This window comes from Heterodontus francisci, chromosome 5, assembly GCF_036365525.1.
Source record: "Heterodontus francisci isolate sHetFra1 chromosome 5, sHetFra1.hap1, whole genome shotgun sequence".
Taxonomy (NCBI): Eukaryota; Metazoa; Chordata; class Chondrichthyes; order Heterodontiformes; family Heterodontidae; genus Heterodontus; species Heterodontus francisci.
The window spans coordinates 1,659,421-1,682,032 of record NC_090375.1 but is presented as its reverse complement, the minus strand read 5'-3'; the positions used below and the strand labels follow the sequence as shown (position 1 = coordinate 1,682,032).

Genomic DNA, 22,612 nt, shown 5'->3' with positions numbered 1-22,612 from the left:
GAACGGCTCACGAGAGCCTGTGCAATGGCTCAGGAACACCTAAAAACCTCCCAGACAGCTATGAAAAAGCAGGCTGATAAACACACCAGGGCCAGAACATTTCAGCCCAGAGACCATGTGTTAGTGCTATTCCCAATACACCGTTGGTTTCCTGTTGAAAGCCTAGTTCAGTAGCCTGTACAGAGTAATAAAGAGAATTAACCAGGTGAATTATATAATTGACACCCCAGATCGTAGGATAAAGCAAAGGCTGTACCACATCAATATGTTAAAACGGTATCACAGCCGGGAAGGAGACAAACAAGTACAGGTCTGTCAGGCAGTCAGGAAAGAGGAGGGTGAAAGGGACAGTGAGGATGAGTTAGATGGAGGCCTGGAGGATTCCAAAATTAAAGCCCCTACCTTCCGGTTTGCTAACACTGAAATGTCAGGGAAATTAGACACCATACTCTTTCCTTAATTATCCTCTTACTCTTTACCTATTTATAAATCTTTTTTTGAGTTTTCCTTGATTGTACTTGCCAATATTTGGTCATGCCCTCTCTTTGCTTTTCTAATATCCTTTTTAATTTCTCCCCTGCACTTCCTATATTCCTCCAGGCTTTCTGCAGAACTGAGCTCTTAGCATCTGACATACACTTTCTTTGCCTTGATGAAAGATTGGCTCCTGATTGGCTGTTAGCTGATAGGAGATTGACTGATTGGGGATTGGCTGCTGATAGGAGATTGACTGATTGGTGATTGGCTGCTGATTGGGGATTGGCTGTGAGCTGATAGGAGATTGACTGATTGGGGATTGGCTGCTGATTGGGGATTGGCTGATTGGGGATTGGCTGATTGGGGATTGGCTGATTGGGGATTGGCTGCTGATTGGACGGTGATCTGACCTGCCCCAGGTGATTGCCTTCTCCTCCTTCCAATCCCTTGGCAGCAAGCGGTCAGCATGAGAGTTGAACTGGATGCGATAGGCTCGCTGGTTTTGCCACTTGTTCTGCTGGTTGGGGTTATAGAAGACCAGGTATCTGGGCAGTGTTTTCTTGAAGGGGAACGCTGCGGATCTCTCTCTATCTCGTCGCACCCTCTCCAGTCTCGGCTGCACAATGTAATCTCCCGGAATCCATGGATTACTGATGTTTTCAAACTTCAGTCCAACTGTTTCAAAACTGTTCTCTGTTCCTACATAAAAATATAAATTCAACAAGTAAAAGCTGCTTCCAAATACAAAGCTCCCACTTTAACATTCTTAACCTTGCCTTGAAATATTTATTCAATGAACAACCTCCAGGATCCCTTTCACAAGTACATTAAAAGCAGAACCTCAACTGGATAATACCATAAAAAGGTGAATGTAATTGCCAGTTTTACGACCATACGAACATACAAATTAGGAGCAGGAGTAGGCCATTCAGCCCCTCGAGCCTGCTCCTCCATTCAATAAGATCATGGCTGATCTGTTTGTGTCTCATCCTATCTAACCCCGATAACCTTTGATCCCCTTGCCTAACAAGAATCTATCTGCCCCCGCCTTAAAAATATTCAATGACCCCGCCTCCACCACCTTCTGAGGCAGAGAGTTCCAAAGTCACACAACCCTCTGAGAGAGAAAAATTTCTCCTCATCTCTGTCCTAAAAGGCCAACCCCTAATTTTAAAACAGTGTCCCCTAGTTCTGGACTCCCCCACAAAAGGAAACATCTTTTCCACATCCACCTTGTCTAGACCGTTCAAGATCTTATAAACTTCAATCAAGTCCCCCCTCACTCTTCTAAACTCCAGTGAAAACAAGCCCAATCTGTCCAACCTTTCCTCATAAGACAACCTGCTCATTCCAGGTATCAATCTAGTAAACCTCCTCTGAACCGCCTCCAACGCATTTACATCCTTGCTTAAATAATGAGACCAAAACTGCACACAGTATTCCAGATGTGATCTCACCAATGCCCTGTATAACTGAAGCATAACATCCTTACTTTGATTTTCAATTCCTATTTTAATAAAGGATAGCATTCCATTAGTCTTCTTTATGACTTGCTGTACCTGTATACTAACTTTTTGTGACTTATGCACTAAAATACCCAGATCCCGCTGCAACTCGGAATTCTGCAGTCATTCTCCATTTAAGTAATACTCTGCTTTTTTATTCTTCCTGCCGAATTGAACAACTTCACATTTTCCCACATTATACTCCATCTGCCTGATTTTTTTCCCACTCACTCGACCTATCTGTATCAGTCCACAACCTCCTTATGTCCTCTTCACAACATACTTACCTACCTACCTTTGTGTCATCTGCAAATTTAGCTACCATGCCATCATTCCCCTCATCTAAGTCATTGATATAAATGTTGATGCCCCAACACAGACCCCTGCGGAACTCCAATCATCACATCCTGCCAATCAGAAAAGGACCCATTTATGAATACTCTCTTTTTTCTGCCAGCCAGCCAATCTTCTGTCCATGCTAATATGTTACCCCCTACACCTACTTTGCATAATAACCTTTTATGTGAGACCTTGTCTCATGCGGAAAAGTGCGAGGTGATTCACTTTGGAAGGAGTAACAGGAATGCAGAGTACTGGGCTAATGGGAAGATTCTTGGTAGTGTAGATGAACAGAGAGATCTTGGTGTCCAGGTGCATAAATCCCTGAAGGTTGCTACCCAGGTTAATAGGGCTGTTAAGAAGGCATATGGTGTGTTAGCTTTTATTAGTAGGGGGATCGAGTTTCGGAGCCACGAGGTCATGCTGCAGCTGTACAAAACTCTGGTGAGACCGCACCTGGAGTATTGCGTGCAGTTCTGGTCACCGCATTATAGGAAGGATGTGGAAGCTATGGAAAGGATGCAGAGGAGATTTACTCGGATGTTGCCTGGTATGGAGGGAAGGTCTTACGAGGAAAGGCTGAGGGACTTGAGGTTGTTTTCGTTGGAGAGAAGGAGGAGGAGAGGTGACTTAATAGAGACATATAAGATAATCAGAGGGTTAGATAGGGTGGATAGTGAGAGTCTTTTTCCTCGGATGGTGATGGCAAACACGAGGGGACATAGCTTTAAGTTGATGGGTGATAGATATAGGTATAGGTGCTGTGTCCTCAGCACCTTGCTCTACGGCAGCGAGGCCTGGACAACGTATGCCAGCCAAGAGCGACGTCTCAATTCATTCCATCTTCGCTGCCTTCGGAGAATACTTGGCATCAGGTGGCAGGACTATATCTCCAACACAGAAGTCCTTGAAGCGGCCAACATCCCCAGCTTATACACACTACTGAGTCAGCGGCGCTTGAGATGGCTTGGCCATGTGAGCCGCATGGAAGATGGCAGGATCCCCAAAGACACATTGTACAGCGAGCTCGCCACTGGTATCAGACCCACCGGCCGTCCATGTCTCCGTTATAAAGACGTCTGCAAACGCGACATGAAATCGTGTGACATTGATCACAAGTCGTGGGAGTCAGTTGCCAGCATTCGCCAGAGCTGGCGGGCAGCCATAAAGACAGGGCTAAATTGTGGCGAGTCGAAGAGACTTAGTAGTTGGCAGGAAAAAAGACAGAGGCGCAAGGGGAGAGCCAACTGTGCAACAGCCCCAACAAACAAATTTCTCTGCAGCACCTGTGGAAGAGCCTGTTACTCCAGAATTGGCCTTTATAGCCACTCCAGGCGCTGCTTCACAAACCACTGACCACCTCCAGGCGCGTATCCATTGTCTCTCGAGATAAGGAGGCCCAAAAGAAGATAGATATAGGACAGATGTCAGAGAGTAGTAGGGGCGTGGAACGCCCTGCCTGCAGCAGTAGTAGACTCGCCAACTTTAAGGGCATTTAAGTGGTCATTGGATAGACATATGGATGAAAATGGAATAGTGTAGGTCAGATGGTTTCACAGGTCGGCGCAACATCGAGGGCCGAAGGGCCTGTACTGCGCTGTAATGTTCTAATTCTAATTCTAAAAGCCTTCTGGAAATCCAAGTACAGTACATCAACAGGCTTCCCTTTATCCACAGCGCATGTTACTCCTTCAAAGAACTCCAATAAATTGGTTAAACATGACTTCCCTTTCACAAAACCATGCTGACTATTCCTGATTACAAAAAACAAAGAACAAAGAACAGTACAGCACAGGAACAGCCCATTCGGCCCTCCAAGCCTGCGCCGATCTTGATGCCTGCCTAAACTAACACCTTCTACATTTCCGGGGTCCGTATCCCTCTATTCCCATCCTATTCATGTATTTGTCAAGATGCCTCTTAAACGTCTCTATCGTACCTGCTTCCACCACCTTCCCCGGCAACAGGTTCCAAGCACTCACCACCCTCTGTGTAAAGAACTTGCCTCTCACATCCCCTCTAAACCTTGCCCCTCTCACCTTAAACCTATGTCCCCTAGTAACTGACTCTTCCACCCTAGGAAAAAGCTTCTGACTATCCACTCTGTCCATGCCGCACATAACTTTGTAAACCTCTATCATGCCGCCCCTCCACCTCCGTCGTTCCAGTGAAAACAATCCGAGTTTTTCCAACCTCTCCTCATAGCTAATGCCCTCCAGACCAGGCAACATCCTGGTAAACCTCTTCTGTACCCTCTCCAAAGCCTCCACATCCTTCTGGTAGTGTGGCGACCAGAATTGCACACAATATTCTAAGTGTGGCCTAACTAAAGTTCTGTACCGCTGCAGCATGACTTGCCAATTTTTATACTCTATGCCCCGACCGATGAAGGCAAGCATGCCGTATGCCTTCTTGACTACCTTATCCACCTACGTTGCCACTTTCAGTGACCTGTGGACCTGTACGCCCAGATCTCTCTGCCTGTCAATACTCCTCAGGGTTCTGCCATTTACTGTATACTTCCCACTTGCATTAGACCTTCCAAAATGCATTACCTCACATTTGTCCGGATTAAACTCCATCTGCCATTTCTCCGCCCAAGTCTCCAACCGATCTATATCCTGCTGTATCCTCTGACAATTACCTTGAGTTTTTCTACATGCCCAGCTATAGCCTCCTTAATGATCAATTCTAACACCTTCCCCAGGACAGACATCAAGCTAACTGGCCATAAGTTACCTATTTTCTGCCCACTCACTAAGTCTGTCCGAATCCCCTTGAAGCCGCTTTGCATCTTCCACACAACACACATCCACCTAGTTTTCTGTCATCCGTGAACTTGGAAATACTACATTTGGTCCCCACATCCCAATCATTGAACAGCTGGGGCCCAAGCACTGATCCCTGTGTTACCCCATTAGTCAAATCCTGCCAATGTGAGAATGACCCGCTTATTCCTCCACTCTGTTTTCTTCCTATTAACCTATCCTCAATCCATGCCCGTATATTACCCCCTATCCCATGTGCTTTAATTTTGCTAACCAACCTCCTCTGGGGGACTTTATCAAAAGACTTCTGAAAATCCAGGTATACCACATCTACTGACTCCTCATTATCAATTCTGTTAGTAACATCCTCAGAAAACTCCAACAAGTTTGTCAAAAATGATTTCCTATTCATAAATCCATGTTGACTATGCCCAATCATAGAGTCATCGAGTTATACAGCAAAGAAATAGGCCCTTCGGCCCATCGTGTCTGTGCTGGCCATCCAGCACCTTTCTATTCTAAACCCATTTTTCAGCACTTTGTCCGTAGCCTTGTATGCTATGGCGTTTCAAGTGCTCATCTAAATACTTCTTAAATGTTGTGACGGTTCCTTCCTCTACCACCTCTTCAGGCAGTGTGTTCCAGATTCCAACCACCCACTGGGTGAAAAAAACTTTACTCAAATCCCCTCTAAACCTCCTGCCCCTTACCCTAAATCTATGCGTCAGATCATTATTATCCAAGTGTCCATTTATCACATGCTTTAGAATAGATTCTAGCAATTTTCCCAACGACCGGTGTAATGCTAACAGGTCTGTAATTCCCTGTTTTCTCTCTCCCTCCCTTCTTAAATAGTGGGGTGACATTTGTCATCTTCCAATCTGCAGGAGCTGCTCCAGAATCTATAGAATTTTGGAAGATGATCACCAATGCATCCACTATTTCCATAGTTACCTCTTTCAACACTCTGGGATGTAGAATATCAGGTCCTGGGGACTTATCAACCTTCAGACCCATTAATTTCTCCAATACAACCTTCTTACCAATACGAATTTCCTTCAATGCTTCATTCCCCCTAATCCCTTGGATCTCTAATTCTGGGATCGTTAATTCTGGGAGATTTCTTGTCCCTTCCTCAGTGAAGTCAGACACAAAGCAATTATTTAGCTTCTCTGCCATTTCTCTATTCCCCATTATAAATTCTCCTGACTCTGCCTGTAATGGATCCACATTTGTCTTAGCCAAATGTTTCCTTTTTTACAGTCCATTTTTATATTTGTATATTTTTTGCTAGTTTCCATTCATATTTTATTCTCCCTTTCTTTATCAGTTTCTTTATCCTCCTTTGCTGTATTCTAAAATCCTCCCAATCCTCAGGTTTACTATTTCTGGCAACTTTATTGGCCTTTTCTTTTAATCTTATACAATCATTAACTTCCTTTGTTATCCACAGTTGACTGCCTTTTCTTTTGGGGTTTTTGTTCCTTGAAGGAATGTATAGTTTCTGTAAACTATGTAATATTTCTTTAAAGACTATCCATTGTCTATGTACTGTCAAACCTTTTAATGTATTTTCCCAATCTACCTCAGCCAATTTGCCCCTCATACCTTCATCATTTCCTTTGTTCAAATTTAACACCCTGACCCCTAACTACCTCACTTTCAAACATCATGTAAAATTCGATTCTATAGTGGACAGTGAAGAAGGTTGTCTAAGGTTACAACAGGAAAAAGATCAACTGGGAAAGTGAGCAAGGGAGTGGCAAATGGAATTTAATGCAGACAAGAACAAAGAACAAAGAACAGGACAGCACAGGAACAGGCCATTTGGCCCTCCAAGCCTGCGCCGATCTTGATGCCTGCCAAAACTAAAACCTTCTGCACTTCCAGGGACTGTATCCCTCTTCCAAAATCCATTACCTCACATTTGTCCGGATTAAACTCCATCTGCCATTTCTCTGCCCAAGTCTCCAACCGATCTATATCCTGCTGTATCCTCTGACAATCCTCATCATTATCTGCAACTCCACCAACCTTTGTGTCATCCGCAAACTTACTAATCAGACCAGCTACATTTTCCTCCAAATCATTTATATATACTACAAACAGCAAAGGTCCCAGCACTGATCCCTGCGGAACACCACTAGTCACAACCCTCCATTCAGAAAAACACCCTTCCACTGTTACCCTCTGTCTTCTGTGACTGAGCTAGTTCTGTTTCCATCTTGCCAGCTCACCTCTGATCCCATGTGACTTCACCTTTTGTACCAGTCTGCTATGAGGGGCCTTGTCAAAGGCTTTACTGAAGTCCATATAGATAACATCCACTGCCCTTCCTTCATTAATCATCTTCGTTAGTTTCTCAAAAAACTCAATCAAATTAGTGAGACATGACCTCCCCTTCACAAAACCATGCTGCCTCTTGCTAATAAGTTTGTTTGTTTCCAAATGGGAGTAAATCCTGTCCCGAAGAATCCTCTGGGACCTCAGCTGTAGCCAATGAGGATACAAAGATTTTTGTCAAGGCCCCAGCAATTTCTTCCCTTGCCTCCCTCAGTATTCTGGGGTAGATCCCATCAGGCCCTGGGGACTTATCTACATTAATGCTTTGCAAGACACCCAACACCACCTCCTTTTTGATAATGAGATGACTGAGACTATCTACACTCCCTTCCCTAGGCTCATCATCCACCAAGTCCTTCTCTTTGGCGAATACTGATGCAAAGTACTCATTGAGTACCTCACCCATTTCCTCTGGCTCCACACATAGATTCCCTTCTCTGTCCTTGACTGGGCCAACCCTTTCCCTGGTTACCCTCTTGCTCTTTATATATGTATAAAAAGCCTTGGGATTTTCCTTAATCCTGTTTGCCAATGACTTTTCATGACCCCTTTTAGCCCTCCTGACTCCTTGCTTAAGTTCCTTCCTACTGTCTTTATATTCCTCAAGGGCTTTGTCTGTTCCCAGCCTTCCAGCCCTTATGATTGCTTCCTTTTTCCTTTTGACGAGGCTCACAATATCCCGCGTTATCCAAGGTTCCCGAAACTTGCCAAACTTATCCTTCTTCCTCATAGGAACATGCTGGGCCAGGATTCTAATCAACTGATGTTTGAAAGACTCCCACATGTCAGATGTTGATTTACCCTCAAACAGCCACCCCCAATCTAAATTCTTCAGTTCCTGCCTAATATTGTTATAATTAGCCTTCCCCCAATTTAGTACCTTCACCCGAGGACTCCTCTTATCCTTATCCACAAGTACCTTAAAACTTATGGAATTATGGTCACTGTTCCTGAAATGCTCCCCTACTGAAACTTCAACCACTTGGCCGGGCTCATTCTCCAATACCAGGTCCAGTACGGCCCCATCCCTAGTTGGACTATCTACATATTGTTTCAAGAAGCCCTCCTGGATGCTCCTTACAAATTCCGCCCCATCCAAGCCCCTAGCACTAAGTGAGTCCCAGTCAATATAGGGGAAGTTAAAATCACCCACCACTACAACCCTGTTACCTTTACATCTTTCCAAAATCTGTCTACATATCTGCTCCTCTACCTCCTGCTGGCTGTTGGGAGGCCTGTAGTAAACCCCCAACATCGTGACTCCACCCTTCCTATTCCTGAGCTCCACCCATATTGCCTCGCTGCATGACCCCTCTGAGGTATCCTCCCGCAGTGCAGCTGTGATATTCTCCTTAACAAGTACTGCAACACCCCCACCCCTAGCCAAGTGCGAAGTGATGCATTTTGGGAAGTTAAACCAGGGCAGGACATATACAGTGAATGGCAGGGCCCTGGGGAGTGTTGTTGAGCAGAGAGTCCTTGGGGTGCAACTACATAGTTCCCTGAAAGTGGCAACACAGGTAGACAGGGTGGTGAAGAAGGCGTATGGCATGCTTGCCTTCATCGGCCGAGGCATTGGGTACAAGAGTTGGGACGTCATGTTACAGTTGTACATAACGTTGGTTAGGCCGCATTTGGAGTACTGTGTGCAGTTCTGGTCGCCGCACTACAGGAAAGATGTGATGAAGAGGGTGCAGAAAAGATTCACAAGGATGTTGCCTGGTTTGGAGGGCTTGAGTTATAAAGAGAGATTGGATAGGTTGGGTCTGTTTTCCCTTGAGCGAAGGAGGCTGAGAGGGGACATGATAGAGGTATATAAAATTATGAGAGGCATAGATAGGGTAGATAGCCAGAGTCTGTTTCCCATGGTAGGGATGACTAAAACTAGAGGGCATAGCTTTAAGGTGAGAGGGAGGTGGTTTAAAGGGGATCAAAGGGGTAAATTTTTCACACAAAGAATAGTGGGTATCTGGAATGAGCTGCCTGAGGAGGTGGTGGAGGCAGCAACAGTAGCGAACATTTAAGAGGCATCTGGACAGGTACCTGAATGAGCAAGGCATAGAGGGATATGGAATTAATGCAGGCAGGTGGGATTAGTATAGATAGACATTATGGTCAGCATGGACGCGGTGGGCTGAAGGGCCTGTTTCTATGCTGTACGACTCTATGACTCTATCGTATTATGGTCACTCATCCCAAAAGATTCTTTTGCAACAAGATTATTAATTAGCCCTTTCTCATTACATAGAACTAGATCTAAAATAGCCTGTTCTCTAGTCAGTTCCTCAACATACTGCTCTCGAAAACCTTCCCTAACACATTTGAAAAACTCATCCTCCACATCGTTGCTGCTGTTTAGGTTTACCCAGTCTATATGCAGATTGAATTCACCCATGATTACTGTATTACCCATGCTACATGCTTCTCTAATCTCCTGATTAATGTCATGCCCCACACTACCACTACTGTTTGGTGGCCTATAAACAACTCCTACCAATATTTGCTGCCCCTTGCTGTTTCTCAGCTCCACCCAGACAGATTCCACATTTTAATAAAAGCAAAATACTGCAGATGCTGGAAATTTAAAATAAAAACAAGAAATGCTGGATTCACTCAGCAGGTCTGGCAGCATCTGTGGAGAGAGAAGCAGAGTTAACGTTTCAGGTCTGTGACCTTTCATCAGAACTGGCAAAGGTTAGACAAGAATTAGGTTTTAAGCAAGTGAAGGGGCGCAGGTGTGGGGGAGAGAACAAAGAGGAAGTGTTTGACAGGCCAGAGGGCAGGAGAGATTAAATAGCAAAGCTGTTCTGGGACAAAGGCAGAGTGTGTGAATGATTCCACATTTTGTTTTTCCGATCGGCGATCCTCCCTTACTAATGTACTGATTCCATCCCTTATTATCAGCACAACACCACCTCCTTTTCATTTTTTTCTGTCCTTCCTAAATGTCGAATATCCTTGAATATTCAGTTCCCAGTCTTGGTCACCCTGTAGCCACGTTTCCGTTATAGCAATTAGATCAAACCCATTTACCTCTGTTTGAACTTTAAATCATCTACCTTGTTGTGAATGCTGTGTGCATTCAGGTAGAGTGCCCTTAACCGTCTCGTCTTGACATTATTCTGCATTCTAAGTCTAGTTGATGCTCGCCTTTGTTTTGTCTGCCTTCTAATGTCACTTGCTCCTTTTCTACCTCCTATTAACCGCTTTACTTCTTTCCAATTTGAGCTACCCCTCAGGTTCCCATCCCCCTGACAATCTAGTTTAAACCCTCCCCAACAGCACTAGCAAATCTCCCTGTGAGGATGTTAGTTCCGGTCCTGTTAAGGTGTAACCTTGTACATCTTGTACAGGTCCCACTTGCCCCAGAACCAGTCCCAATGCCTCAGGAATCTGATGCCCTCCCTCCTGCACCAATTCTCCAGCCACGTGTTCAATCGATCAATCCTCCTATTCCTGTGCTCACTAACATGTGGCACTGAGAGTAATCCTGAAGTTACTGCTCTTGAGGTCCTGCTTTTTAATTTCCTTCCTAACTCCCCAAAATCTGCTTTCAGGACCTCATCCCACTTCCTACCTGTGTCATTGGTACCATTGTAGACCACGACCTCTGGCTGTTCACCTTCCCCCAAAAGGATGTCCTGTAGCCGCTCCGTGACATCCTTGACCCTGACACCAGGGAGGCAACACATCATCCTGGAGTCACGTTTACTGCCGCAGAAACGCCTGTCTGGTCCCCTGACTATCGAATCCCCTATTACTACTGCTCTTCCACTCTTCTTCTCCTCCCCTCCTGTGCAGCTGAGCCACCCGTGGTGCCATAGACTTTGTTCTGGCTGCACTCCCCTGAGGAACCATCGCTCTCACTAGTATTCAAAATGGAAAACTGATTAGCAAACAAGATAGACTCAGGGTACTCCTGCAATGCCTGCCTGGTTCTCTTAGACTGCCTGGTGGTCACCCATTCCCTCTCTACCTGCATGCTCCTAACCTGCGGTGTGACCACCTCCCTGAAGGTGCTATCCACGTAGTCCTCAGCCTCGTGGATGCACAACAGTGACTCCAGCCACCGCTCGAGTTCTGAAACTGGGAGCTCAATCTTCTGCAGCCGGTGTCACTTCCTGCAGATGTGTTCATCCAGGACACATGGTGTGTCCAAGACTTCCCACATACCACAGGATGTACATTCCACTTGGCTGAGCTGACCTGTCATAATGTAACTTTAAAAACATTTTATCATAATGAGAAGGAAAATAATTTACCAGTTACTCACCAATCAACTTTTTCCCCCTGTACAGAAGAGAGAGGTAGCTACCGGAGGCTGAGAAAAGGTAGAATAAAGAAAGAAAGAAAGGAGCCCCTCCCTCACGTACTGTGTTCGGCCAGTTTCATTCCAACCTGTTGCACAAGTCACCATCTAACACACTTGGATTTTGATGTATCCTAATGGATTGGGATCATTTCCACTCACAATCACTGATGTCATCCCCCACCTCACACCTGTTAATATCCCCATCTGAGAAATATTTATCCATCGCCTCACTGCTCAATTTATAAGATGTGCTGTTTACACTGCCTCCCAGGGTGGAATATCCTGCAATCACCTCCCCCACACCTTCCCCCCACAACCCTAGCCCTTGTACAGACTGTGCTAAAGTTCATCTGCTCACTGTTTATCTCTTCCCATTTGGATCTTAGTGAATCTTACAATCATAGAATAATCGACTGGTTAGAGCACTGGAGAAGGCCATTCAGCCTGTCATGCCTGTGCTGGCTCTCTGCAAGAACAACTTAGCTAATCCCACCACCCTGCCGTTTCCCTAAAGCCCTGAAATCTTTTCCCTTCCAGTACTTATCTATTTCCAGTTTGAAGACCATGGTTGAATCGGTCTCCACCACGTTCTCAGGCAGTGCATTCCAGACCTGAACCACTTGCTGTGTAAAAATGTTTTCCTCATGTTGCCTGGTGGTACTTTTGTTGTTCACCTTAAATCAGTGCCCTCTGGTTTTTGATCCTTCCACCAATAGGAACAGTTACTCCCTATCTACTCGGTTCAGACCCGTGTTGTTAAGTTTGCCCTGATTATCATTTCTAAACGTTTTCCCACCACCGAGGTTGAACTGACTGGCCTGTAGTTGCTGGGTTTATCCTTACACCCTTTATTGAACAATGGTGTAATGTTTACAATTCTCCAGTCCTCTGGCACCACACTTGTATCTCAGGAGGATTGGAAGATTATGGCCAGTGTCTCCGCAATTTCCACCCTTACTTCCCTCGGTATCCTCAGATGCATCTCATCCAGTCCTGGTGACTTATCAACTTTAAGTGGAGCCAGCCTTTCTAATACCTCCTCTTTATCAATATTTAGCCCATCCAGTGTGTCATGCCAAGATTGAGGCATATTCATTTCTCCACATGGATATTACATTTCAAATTATTGCTGGGAAGAAGAGAAGGCCTGTTACAAGGATTGCTAGAACTTGGCTGGAAAAAACACATTTACATACTGACAGACATTGAATGCAGGGAAGCAGATTCCAATCCCTGCTAAGATGCTATAGGAAGGATGTGATTTGCACTGGAGAGGGTGCAGAGGAGATTCACCAGGATGTTGCCTGGGCTGGAGCATTTCCGCTATGAAGAGAGACTCGAAATGCTAGGGTTGTTTTCCTTGGAGCAGAGAAGGCTGAGGGGGGACATGATTGGAGGTATACAAAATTATGAGGGGCATTGATAGATTAGATAGGAAGAAACTGTTTCCCTTAGCGGAGGGGTCAAAAACCAGAGGGCTTAAATTTAAGGTAAGGGGCAGGAGGATTAGGGGGGGTTTGAGAAAAATGTTTTTCACCCAGAGGGTGGTTGGAATCTGGAACACACTGCCTGAAGAGGTGGTAGAGGCAGGAACCCTCACAACATTTAAGAAGTATTTAGATGAGCACTTGAAATGCCATAGCATACAAGGCTACGGGCCAAGTGCTGGAAATGGGATTAGAATAGTTAGGTGCTGGATGGCCGGCACAAACACGATGGGCCGAAGGGCCTGTTTCTGTGCTGTATAACTCTATGACTCTATGACTAATACACAGAGCCAAGATGTGGTCAGTCCAGTTAGTCACATGACTAACCTGCTTGGCAACCTGGGGGTTCCTGAATTGTACAGTTTGAACTGAGAGTCTGCAGAAAACAGAATGCTCCTGGACTGAAGAAGACCTCCTGTCTGTCTGCCTGCTTCCATCTCTTTCTCACAGAACTGAATCCACTGAAGACACATGATCCCCAAGAGAGAGTAATCTCCTGCAGCAAACAATACTGGGCCTCAGTGAAAAGCAAGATCTACCTACAATCAGGGACTTTAGAGTGAGCTCGAAGAACCGGAACAGAAACTCTTCAGGTATTGCCTCAAACTTTTCCACTTTATTTTTCTTCTGCTCTTTTCTGTTTCTATTTGCATGTGTGTATTGCGTGTTCATGCCAGCGTGGGCGTGTCGTGTATCCATAGGCGTTAACTGAAATAGAGTTTAAGTTTAATATAATTTCACTTTTCCGCTTCATTAAACCTGAGAAAGCCTGTTTGTGCTGGTTTCTTTGCCTTATAATTGGAAAGCAGTGAACAAGGATTCACTAAGGGGGAGCTAAAAACACAGTGTGTTTAAAATAAAACCCTGTTACAGTAAGACCAGGTGAAGGCTGAAAGGGAACCCGAGACCTCTTTCTCTCCTGGTTGCAACAAGTGTCTCACCTACCTTGGTGGTGTTGGTGGGGGTGCATTTTGGTGATAGCGACCACAACATGGTACAATTTAAAGAAATAGACAAGTTGCAAAAAAAGGTTTTGGATTGGGGGAGAGCGAATTTAAGTAAAATAAGGCAGAATCTGTCCAAGGTAGACTGGAAAGAGTTTTTGTCGGGAAATCTACAGAAGAGCAGTGGGGGGCATTCAAAAAGGAAATGGGGAGGGTACAGGCCCAACATGTTCCCTCTAGAGTAATAGGTAGGAGCAACAAGCCCAGAGCACCATGGATGACCAGAAACATTCAGGGTACGATGAGAAGGAAAAGAGAGGCTTTTAGCAAATACAAGGAGAGCAAATCAACGGAAGCATGAGTGGAGTACAGAAAGTGTAGGATGGAGCTTAAGAAAGCAATTAGGAGAGCCAAGAGGGGATATGAGAAAGCTCTGGCTGGTAAAAGTAGGGAAAATCCCAAGATATTCTATAAGTATATCAATGGGAAGAGGATAACCAGGGAAAGAGTAGGACCCATTAGGGACCAAGGGGGAAATTTGTGGGTGGAGCCAGAGGACATTGGTAGGGTGTTGAATGAATACTTCACATCTGTCTTCACCCAAGAGAAAGAGTATGTAGATATGGAACTTAGAGAGAGAGACTGTGAGGTTCTTGAGCAAATTGTCAAAGGGAGTGACAAGGTATTGGAGGTTTTGGAAGGCTTAAAAGTGGACAAATCTCCAGGTCCGGACGATTTGTGTCCCAGGATGCTATGGGAGGTGAGGGTGGAGATTGCAGGGGCTTTGACCCTAATTTTTAATTCCTCTCTGGCCACGGGGGAGGTGCCAGAGGACTGGAGAACAGTTAATGTGGTCCCACTATTTAAGAAAGGTTGTAGAGATAAGCCAGGGAACTACAGACCAGTGAGTCTCACGTCAGTGGTAGGGAAACTATTGGAGAAAATTCTGAAGGAGAGAATCTATCTCCACTGAAGAGGCAAAATTTGATTAGGAATAGTCAGCATGGCTTTGTCAGAGGGAGGTCATGCCGAACAAATTTGAGTGAATTTTTTGAGCATGTGACCAGGTGTGTAGATGAGGGTAGTGCAGTTGATATAGTTTACATGGATTTCAGCAAAGCAAACAAAGAACAAAGAGCAAAGAACAGTACAGCACAGGAACAGGCCATTCGGCCCTCCAAGCCTGCGCCGATCTTGATGCCTGTATAAACTAATACCTTCTGCACATCCAGGGACCGTATCCCTCTATTCCCATCCTATTCATGTATTTGTCAAGATGCCTCTTAAACGTCTCTATCGTACCTGCTTCCACCACCTCCCCCGGCAACAAGTTCCAAGCACTCACCACCCTCTGTGTAAAGAACTTGCCTCGCACATCCCCTCTAAACTTTGCCCCTCGCACCTTAAACCTATGTCCCCCAGTAACTGCCTCTTCCACCCTGGGAAAAAGCTTCTGACTATCCACTCTGTCCATGCCGCTCATAACTTTGTAAACCTCTATCATGTCACCCCTCCACCTCCGTCGTTCCAGTGAAAACAATTCGAGTTTATCCAACCTCTCCTCATAGCTAATACCCTCCAGACCAGGCAACATCCTGGAAAACCTCTTCTGTACCCTCTCCAAAGCCTCCACGTCCTTCTGGTAGTGTGGCGACCAGAATTACACACAATATTCTAAGTGTGGCCTAACTAAAGTTCTGTACAGCTGCAGCATGACTTGCCAATTTTTATACTCTATGCCCCGACCGATGAAGGCAAGCATGCCGTATGCCTTCTTGACTACCTTATCCACCTGCATTGCCACTTTCAGTGACCTGTGGACCTGTACGCCCAGATCTCTCTGCATGTCAATACTCCTAAGGGTTCTGCCATTTACTGTATACCTCCCACCTGCATTAGACCTTCCAATATGCATTACCTCACATTTGTCCGAATTAAACTCCATCTGCCATCTCACCGCAGTCTCACAGCTCCAGGGACCCGGGTTCGATTCCGGGTACTGCCTGTGTGGAGTTTGCAAGTTCTCCCTGTGTCTGCGTGGGTTTTCTCCGGGTGCTCCGGTTTCCTCCCACAAGCCAAAAGACTTGCAGGTTGATAGGTAAATTGGCCATTATAAATTGTCACTAGTATAGGTAGGTGGTAGGGAAATATAGGGACAGGTGGGGATGTGGTAGGAATATGGGATTAGTGTAGGATTAGTATAAATGGGTGGTTGATGTTCGGCACAGATTCGGTGGGCCGAAGGGCCTGTTTCAGTGCTGTATCTCTAATCTAATCTAAAGTCTCCAACCGATCTATATCCTGCTGTATCCTCTGACAATCCTCATCATTATCCGCAACTCCACCAACCTTTGTGTCGTCCGCAAACTTACTAATCAGACCAGCTACATTTTCCTCCAAATCATTTATATATACTACAAACAGCAAAGGTCCCAGCACTGATCCCTGTGGAACACCACTAGTCACATCCCTCCATTCAGAAAAGCACCCTTCCACTGTTACCCTCTGTCTTCTATGACAGAGCCAGTTCTGTATCCATCTTGCCAGCTCACCTCTGATCCCGTGTGCCTTCACCTTTTGTATCAGTCTGCCATGAGGGACCTTGTCAAAGGCTTTACTGAAGTCCATATAGATAACATCCACTGCCCTTCCTTCATCAATCATCTTTGTCACTTCCTCAAAAAACTCAATCAAATTAGTGAGACACGACCTCCCCTTCACAAAACCATGCGGCCTCTCGCTAATAAGTTCATTTGTATCCATATGGGAGTAAATCCTGTCCCGAAGAATCCTCTCTAATAATTTCCCGACCACTGACGTAAGGCTCACCGGCCTATAATTTCCTGGATTATCCTTGCTACCCTTCTTAAACAAAGGAACAACATTGGCTATTCTCCAGTCCTCTGGGACCTCACCTGTAGCCAATGAGGATGCAAAGATTTCTGTCAAGGCCTCAGCAATTTTTTCCCTTGCCTCCCTCAGTATTTTGGGGTCGATCCCATCAGGCCCTGGGGACTTATCTACCTTAATGCTTTGGCCTTTGACAAGGTCCCACATGGGAGAGTTATCAAGAAAGCAAATGCACATGGGATACAAGGTAACTTGATAAGGTGGATTCAAAATTGGCTTGGCTGCAGGAGACAGAGAGTGATGACAGACGGCTGTTTTAGTGACTGGAGGCCAGTGTCCAGTGGCGTACCACAGGGATCTGTGCTGGGTCCCCTATTGTTTGTCATTTATATAAACGACATAGATGACTATGTGGGGGGTAGGATCAGTAAGTTCGCGGATGACACAGATTGGCCGAGCGGTTAACAGTGAGGTGGAGTGTCTTGGGTTACAGGAAGATATAGACGGGATGGTCAAATGGGCAGAAAAGTGGCAGATGGAATTTAACGCTGAAAAATGTGAGGTGATACACTTTGGAAGGAGTAATGTGACACGGAAGTATTCAATGAATGGCCTGACACTGGGAAGTTCCGAGGAACAAAGGGACCTTGGCGTGTTTGTCCATAGATCTCTGAAAGCAGAAGGGCAGGTTAATAGGGTGGTGAAAAAGGCATATGGGACACTTGCCTTTATCAATCGAGGCATAGATTACAAAAGCAGGGAGGTCATGTTGGAGTTGTACAGAACTTTGGTACGGCCACAGCTGGAGTACTGTGTGCAATTCTGGTCGCCAGATTATAGGAAGGATGTGATTGCATTGGAGGGGGTGCAGAGGCGATTCACCAGGATGTTGCCTGGGATGGAACATTTAAGCTATGAAGAGAGGTTGGATAGGCTTGGGTTGTTTTCACTGGAGCAGTGAAGACTGAGGGGTGACCTGATCGAGGTGTATAAGATTATGAGGGGCATGGACAGGGTGGATAGGGAGCATCTGTTCCCCTTAGTTGAAGGGTCAGTTACGAGGGGTCACAAGTTTAAGGTGAGGGGCAGGAGGTTTAAGGGGGATTTGAGGAAGAACTTTTTTACCCAGAGGGTGGTGACGGTCTGGAATGCCCTGCCTGGGAGGGTGGTAGAGGCAGGTTGCCTCACATCCTTTAAAAAGTACCTGGATGAGCACTTGGCACGTCATAACATTCAAGGCTATGGGCCAAGTGCTGGCAAATGGGATTAGGTAGACAGGTCAGGTGTCTTTAATGCATCGGTGCAGACTCGATGGGCCGAAGGGCCTCTTCTGCACTGTATTATTCTTTGACTCTGTGATACCTCCTCTTTCACTTTGACTTGGGCAGCATCTTCTTCCTTGGTAAAGACAGATGTAAATAGTAATTTAATACCTCGGCCATGCCGTCTGCCTCCACGTGTAAACCCACCTAATCAGCCCCACCTGTCCTTTTACTCGCCTTTTATATTCCTATCAAAGACTTTTAGATTCCCTTCCTCTCTGAATCTTTCATATTCAGCCTGATTCTCAATTATATTATTCGCCTGACATCTGTCATATGCACCCATTCTCTTCTTCGAGTCATAGAGTTATTCAGCACAGCAACAGGCCCTTCGGCCCATCGTGTCTGTGCCGGCCATCAAGCACCTAACTATTCTCATCCCATTTTCCAGCACTTGGGCCATAGCCTTCTATGCCTTCTTCATCTTCATCTCCATCTCTATTTTCATCCAGGGAACTCTGGATTTGTTTGCCCTACCTTTCCCCTTCGAGGGAATGTACCTTGCCTGTGCCAGAACCATCTCCTCTTTAAAGGCAGCCTATTGTTTAGTTGCAGTTTTTCCCTCCAATATTTGCTTCCAATTTACCTGGGCCAGATCTATTCTCCCCCACTGAAATTGCCCCTGACACTTGATCCACTTGCCCCACCTCATTCCCCAGAACCAAACCCAACAATGCCTCCTTCCTCGTTGGACTGGAAACATATTGAACAAGAATGTCCTTCTGTCCTTTACATTATTACTATCCTAGTTTATATTCGGATAATTGAATGGAAGGTAAACAGGAGAGAACAGGGAAACGGGAGCAGAAGAGTGCAGGAGGAAGAGGGAGAGGAAGGGAGAGGGTGCAGGAGGGAGGGGAGGGAGGGTGTATGGGAGGCAGTGGAGGGCATTGGTGTCAGCGGTTGGGAGAGGGGAGGGAGGGGAGTGGTGGGACATGGGAGACAATTGGTGAAGAGTAAAAAAAACAGAGTATTGCTGGGGACAGGTCAAGCCATCTGCCTCGGACTCATTGCTTTAGCATCTTCCTGTGTGGCTGTCCTTTTATCCATGTAACCAACTCTTTACAACCCACCTGCCACATCCAGATCCACTTTATAATGGATGAGGTGAGTGTGGAGATTTCCCAGGACATAGCCATAGACTTTGGATCCATAGTTTGCTCCCTCGGGTGTGAAGAAGGTAGCGTGGATATAGCCAGTGGCATGGACCTTCGTCTCTATCACGCCATTCTGGTAGAAGATGAAGTCCCAGAGATAGTCATAGTTATAGACGGTGGAGGTGGTCCTAATGACAAGTACATGATTCTCAAGACCACCATAGAAGTTGTAGCCCCCTTTGAAATTGCTGTTGAAATGCCTCCTGAGAGGGATTGCAGTGGAGTATTCAAATATACACAAAGCGTTCTTGTAGCGGATGGGCTGGTCCGTGTCCAGAAAGTGATACACATCTCTGTAGGTGGCGATTTCTGGACAGTCAATCCCTTTTGCCAGTTCATAGTTCATCGTGCCCATTCCCCAAGCACTGTCGATGTATTTGGTCTGCATTGCTGCAGGGCTGTGACCAGCATAGAATGCGATGGCTTCCTGAATGCTAATCTCGTACGCGATTGGTTCATCATTGAACCTGATATCGAAAAGTTGGATCCCAGTGGATTGTCGGATTCTAAAGGCAAAACTCCACCCTGCGTACACAACAGAATTCCCCTTCACCCTGTATCTCTTCCCCTGAGGCTCATAGTGCTTAGGCCCAGGAATGTCGGTGCGGGTTTTAAAGTGGCCTCTGGGTATATAGGTGGAGAACAGGTCCTCGCTCCTGAATTCAGGCAGCTTGGACTTATTCACAAGGCCCATGTTGTACTTCTTCACCAGCTCATCCACACTGTCAAAGTACTGCCCATTGTACCAAACTTTCTCCACTGTCCAATGCCTCGGGTCCAGAGGCTTATGGTTCAGCAGGATCTCAAAGCCAATTGGATGAATGAAATAGCCTTCCACAGCTCTTTGCAGTATGAACCATGACCTCCTATCCCCTGACCTCTGACCCCTGGGTGCAACATCGCTAAAGGTCAGACAGCGGTCAGTGCAATTGTAGTACCAGAATCCGCTGGACTCTTTCAGCAGTTGGGTCGCAGCCTTGGTGACCTCACCCAGCTTCTGATGAATGAGTGCATACTCCAGATTGGTTGTTGGTCGGGCGGTAAACTTTATGGGCTTGTTACCTTTCAGTATTATGGGACGATAATACTCGGGCACTGGTAATGGTCCTACAATATATTCAGTGACATTGGGCACTGTTTCAGCACCAAAGAAGATGACCACCTTAGCATTGCGTTTAGGGGTCGAGCTGAAGCCCTTGAGGAAATTCAGAATGTGCCGTTTCTTGGGAATTTGAAGCTCAATGAGGAAGATATAATTCTTTTTAAGTGTTTGTGTTTTTGCAGCTGACAGATTGAGGTTTTTCTGGAACAGCAGGAAGGTCCTCACCGCTTGCATCTCTGTCGGACTTAGGTCAGCAAACGTTGATGCCGTGTAACGGTAATGATCGGTACTCTGAGAATATTGGAAACTCGCTCCACTCCATATCATTACAGCCACAAAGCAGGCCCAGTGGATCCACACTTCACCTTTCATATCTCCACCTGCAAGGGAAGAAATGTGCAGACATGGAACAACACCTAGTGTACCAAAGCTCCAAAATCACAGTAATAGAGAGAAACAGAACAGCCTTCAGAGTCTTCAGAGACCAGCACAGCTGCTTACACAGCTGGATCATTCAGAGCCTTGCACCTAGCTCGTTTCCAGAACACCACAGGCAACACCTCAGAAAAAACATCACACCTTTCATCCTGGGAAATTGGGTGAAAACATTGCGAGTCCTCCCTTGGATATTGTTCAGTTCACAAGAATCGCACGAGATCTCAGGTAACTGGAAATACCAAACGCACCAGCCACCTTCAAAAAAAGGGGTGAGCAATGAACCACTGAATTATAGACTGCAAACCTTATTTCCATTGTTTGAAAGCATTCTGATGGAGAATATATTGGATTTCTACATGGAAGTGATTGACCCAAGAGATAGAGGAGAGACTGGCATGTTATCTGCCTGGACTGCAGGACAGCATTTGACACTATCACATAATCAGTTCCTGCATAAAGCCAAGCCCAGGGATAGATGGGACTGTAAATGTTTGGGTGGAAGAAGAGTCCCAGGGAGGTATCTGATGGGCAGTCAGTTACCAGTGAAATGCCACAAGGTTGAGGATGCTGTTTATAATTTTTATAATTTGCAGGAGATATCAAATTGGGAGCAATGACAAATAGTGAATAATAATAGGCAGAAATTCAATCAGAGCAATTTTCCATTCATTCCTGGAATGGGCCAGCATTTATTATACACACCTAGTTACTGGCTCTGACCAACTCTATCAGTGTGTGCAGAGAGCTTAACATAGAGATCTGAGATGGCTGTGTGGTAGCACTCTCACTTCTGAGTCAGCATGTTGTAGATTCAAATCCCACTCCAGATCTTCTTTGGCCTCCTTGTCTCGAGAGACAATGGATACGCGCCTGGAGGTGGTCAGTGGTTTGTGAAGCAGTGCCTGGAGTGGCTATAAAGGCCAATTCTAGAGTGACAGACTCTTCCACAGGTGCTGCAGAAAAATTTGTTTGTCGGCGCTGTTACACAGTTGGCTCTCCCCTTGCGCTTCTGTCTTTTTTCCTGCCAACTGCTAAGTCTTTTCGACTCGCCATGCTTTAGCCCCATCTTTATGGCTGTCCGCCAGCTCTGGCGATCACTGGCAACTGACTCCCATGACTTGTGATCAATGCAACAGGACTTCATGTCGCGTTTGCAGACTTTAAAGTGGAGACATGGACGGCCGGTGGGTCTGATACCAGTGACGAGCTCGCTGTACAATGTGTCCTTGGGGATCCTGCCATCTTCCATGCGGCTCACATGGCCAAGCCATCTCAAGCGCCGCTGGCTCAGTAGGGTTTAGTTTAGTTTAGTTTAGAGATACAGCACTGAAACAGGCCCTTCGGCCCACCGAGTCTGTGCCGACCATCAACCACCCACTTATACTAATCCTACACTAATCCCATATTCCTACCACATCCCCACCTGTCCCTATATTTTCCCTACCACCTACCTATACTAGGGGCAATTTCTAATGGCCAATTTACCTATCAACCTGCAAGTCTTTGGCTTGTGGGAGGAAACCGGAGCACCCGGAGGAAACCCACGCAGACACAGGGAGAACTTGCAA

General features: G+C 45.9%; 1 protein-coding gene across 2 annotated transcripts in view; it reads right to left on the bottom strand.

The window, feature by feature from the left end:
• Positions 1-22,612, bottom strand: part of aoc1 (amine oxidase copper containing 1) — a 222,085-nt gene that overhangs the window by 60,304 nt on the left and 139,169 nt on the right. For both annotated transcript variants that reach the window (XM_068031031.1, XM_068031030.1), the window contains 2 exons: positions 19,421-20,986; positions 888-1,176 (listed from right to left, as the gene is read on the bottom strand). In XM_068031031.1, coding sequence (XP_067887132.1) covers positions 888-1,176; positions 19,421-20,978 — 1,847 coding nt within the window. In that variant the 5' untranslated portion in view covers positions 20,979-20,986. The remainder of the gene's footprint in view (positions 1-887; positions 1,177-19,420; positions 20,987-22,612) is intronic.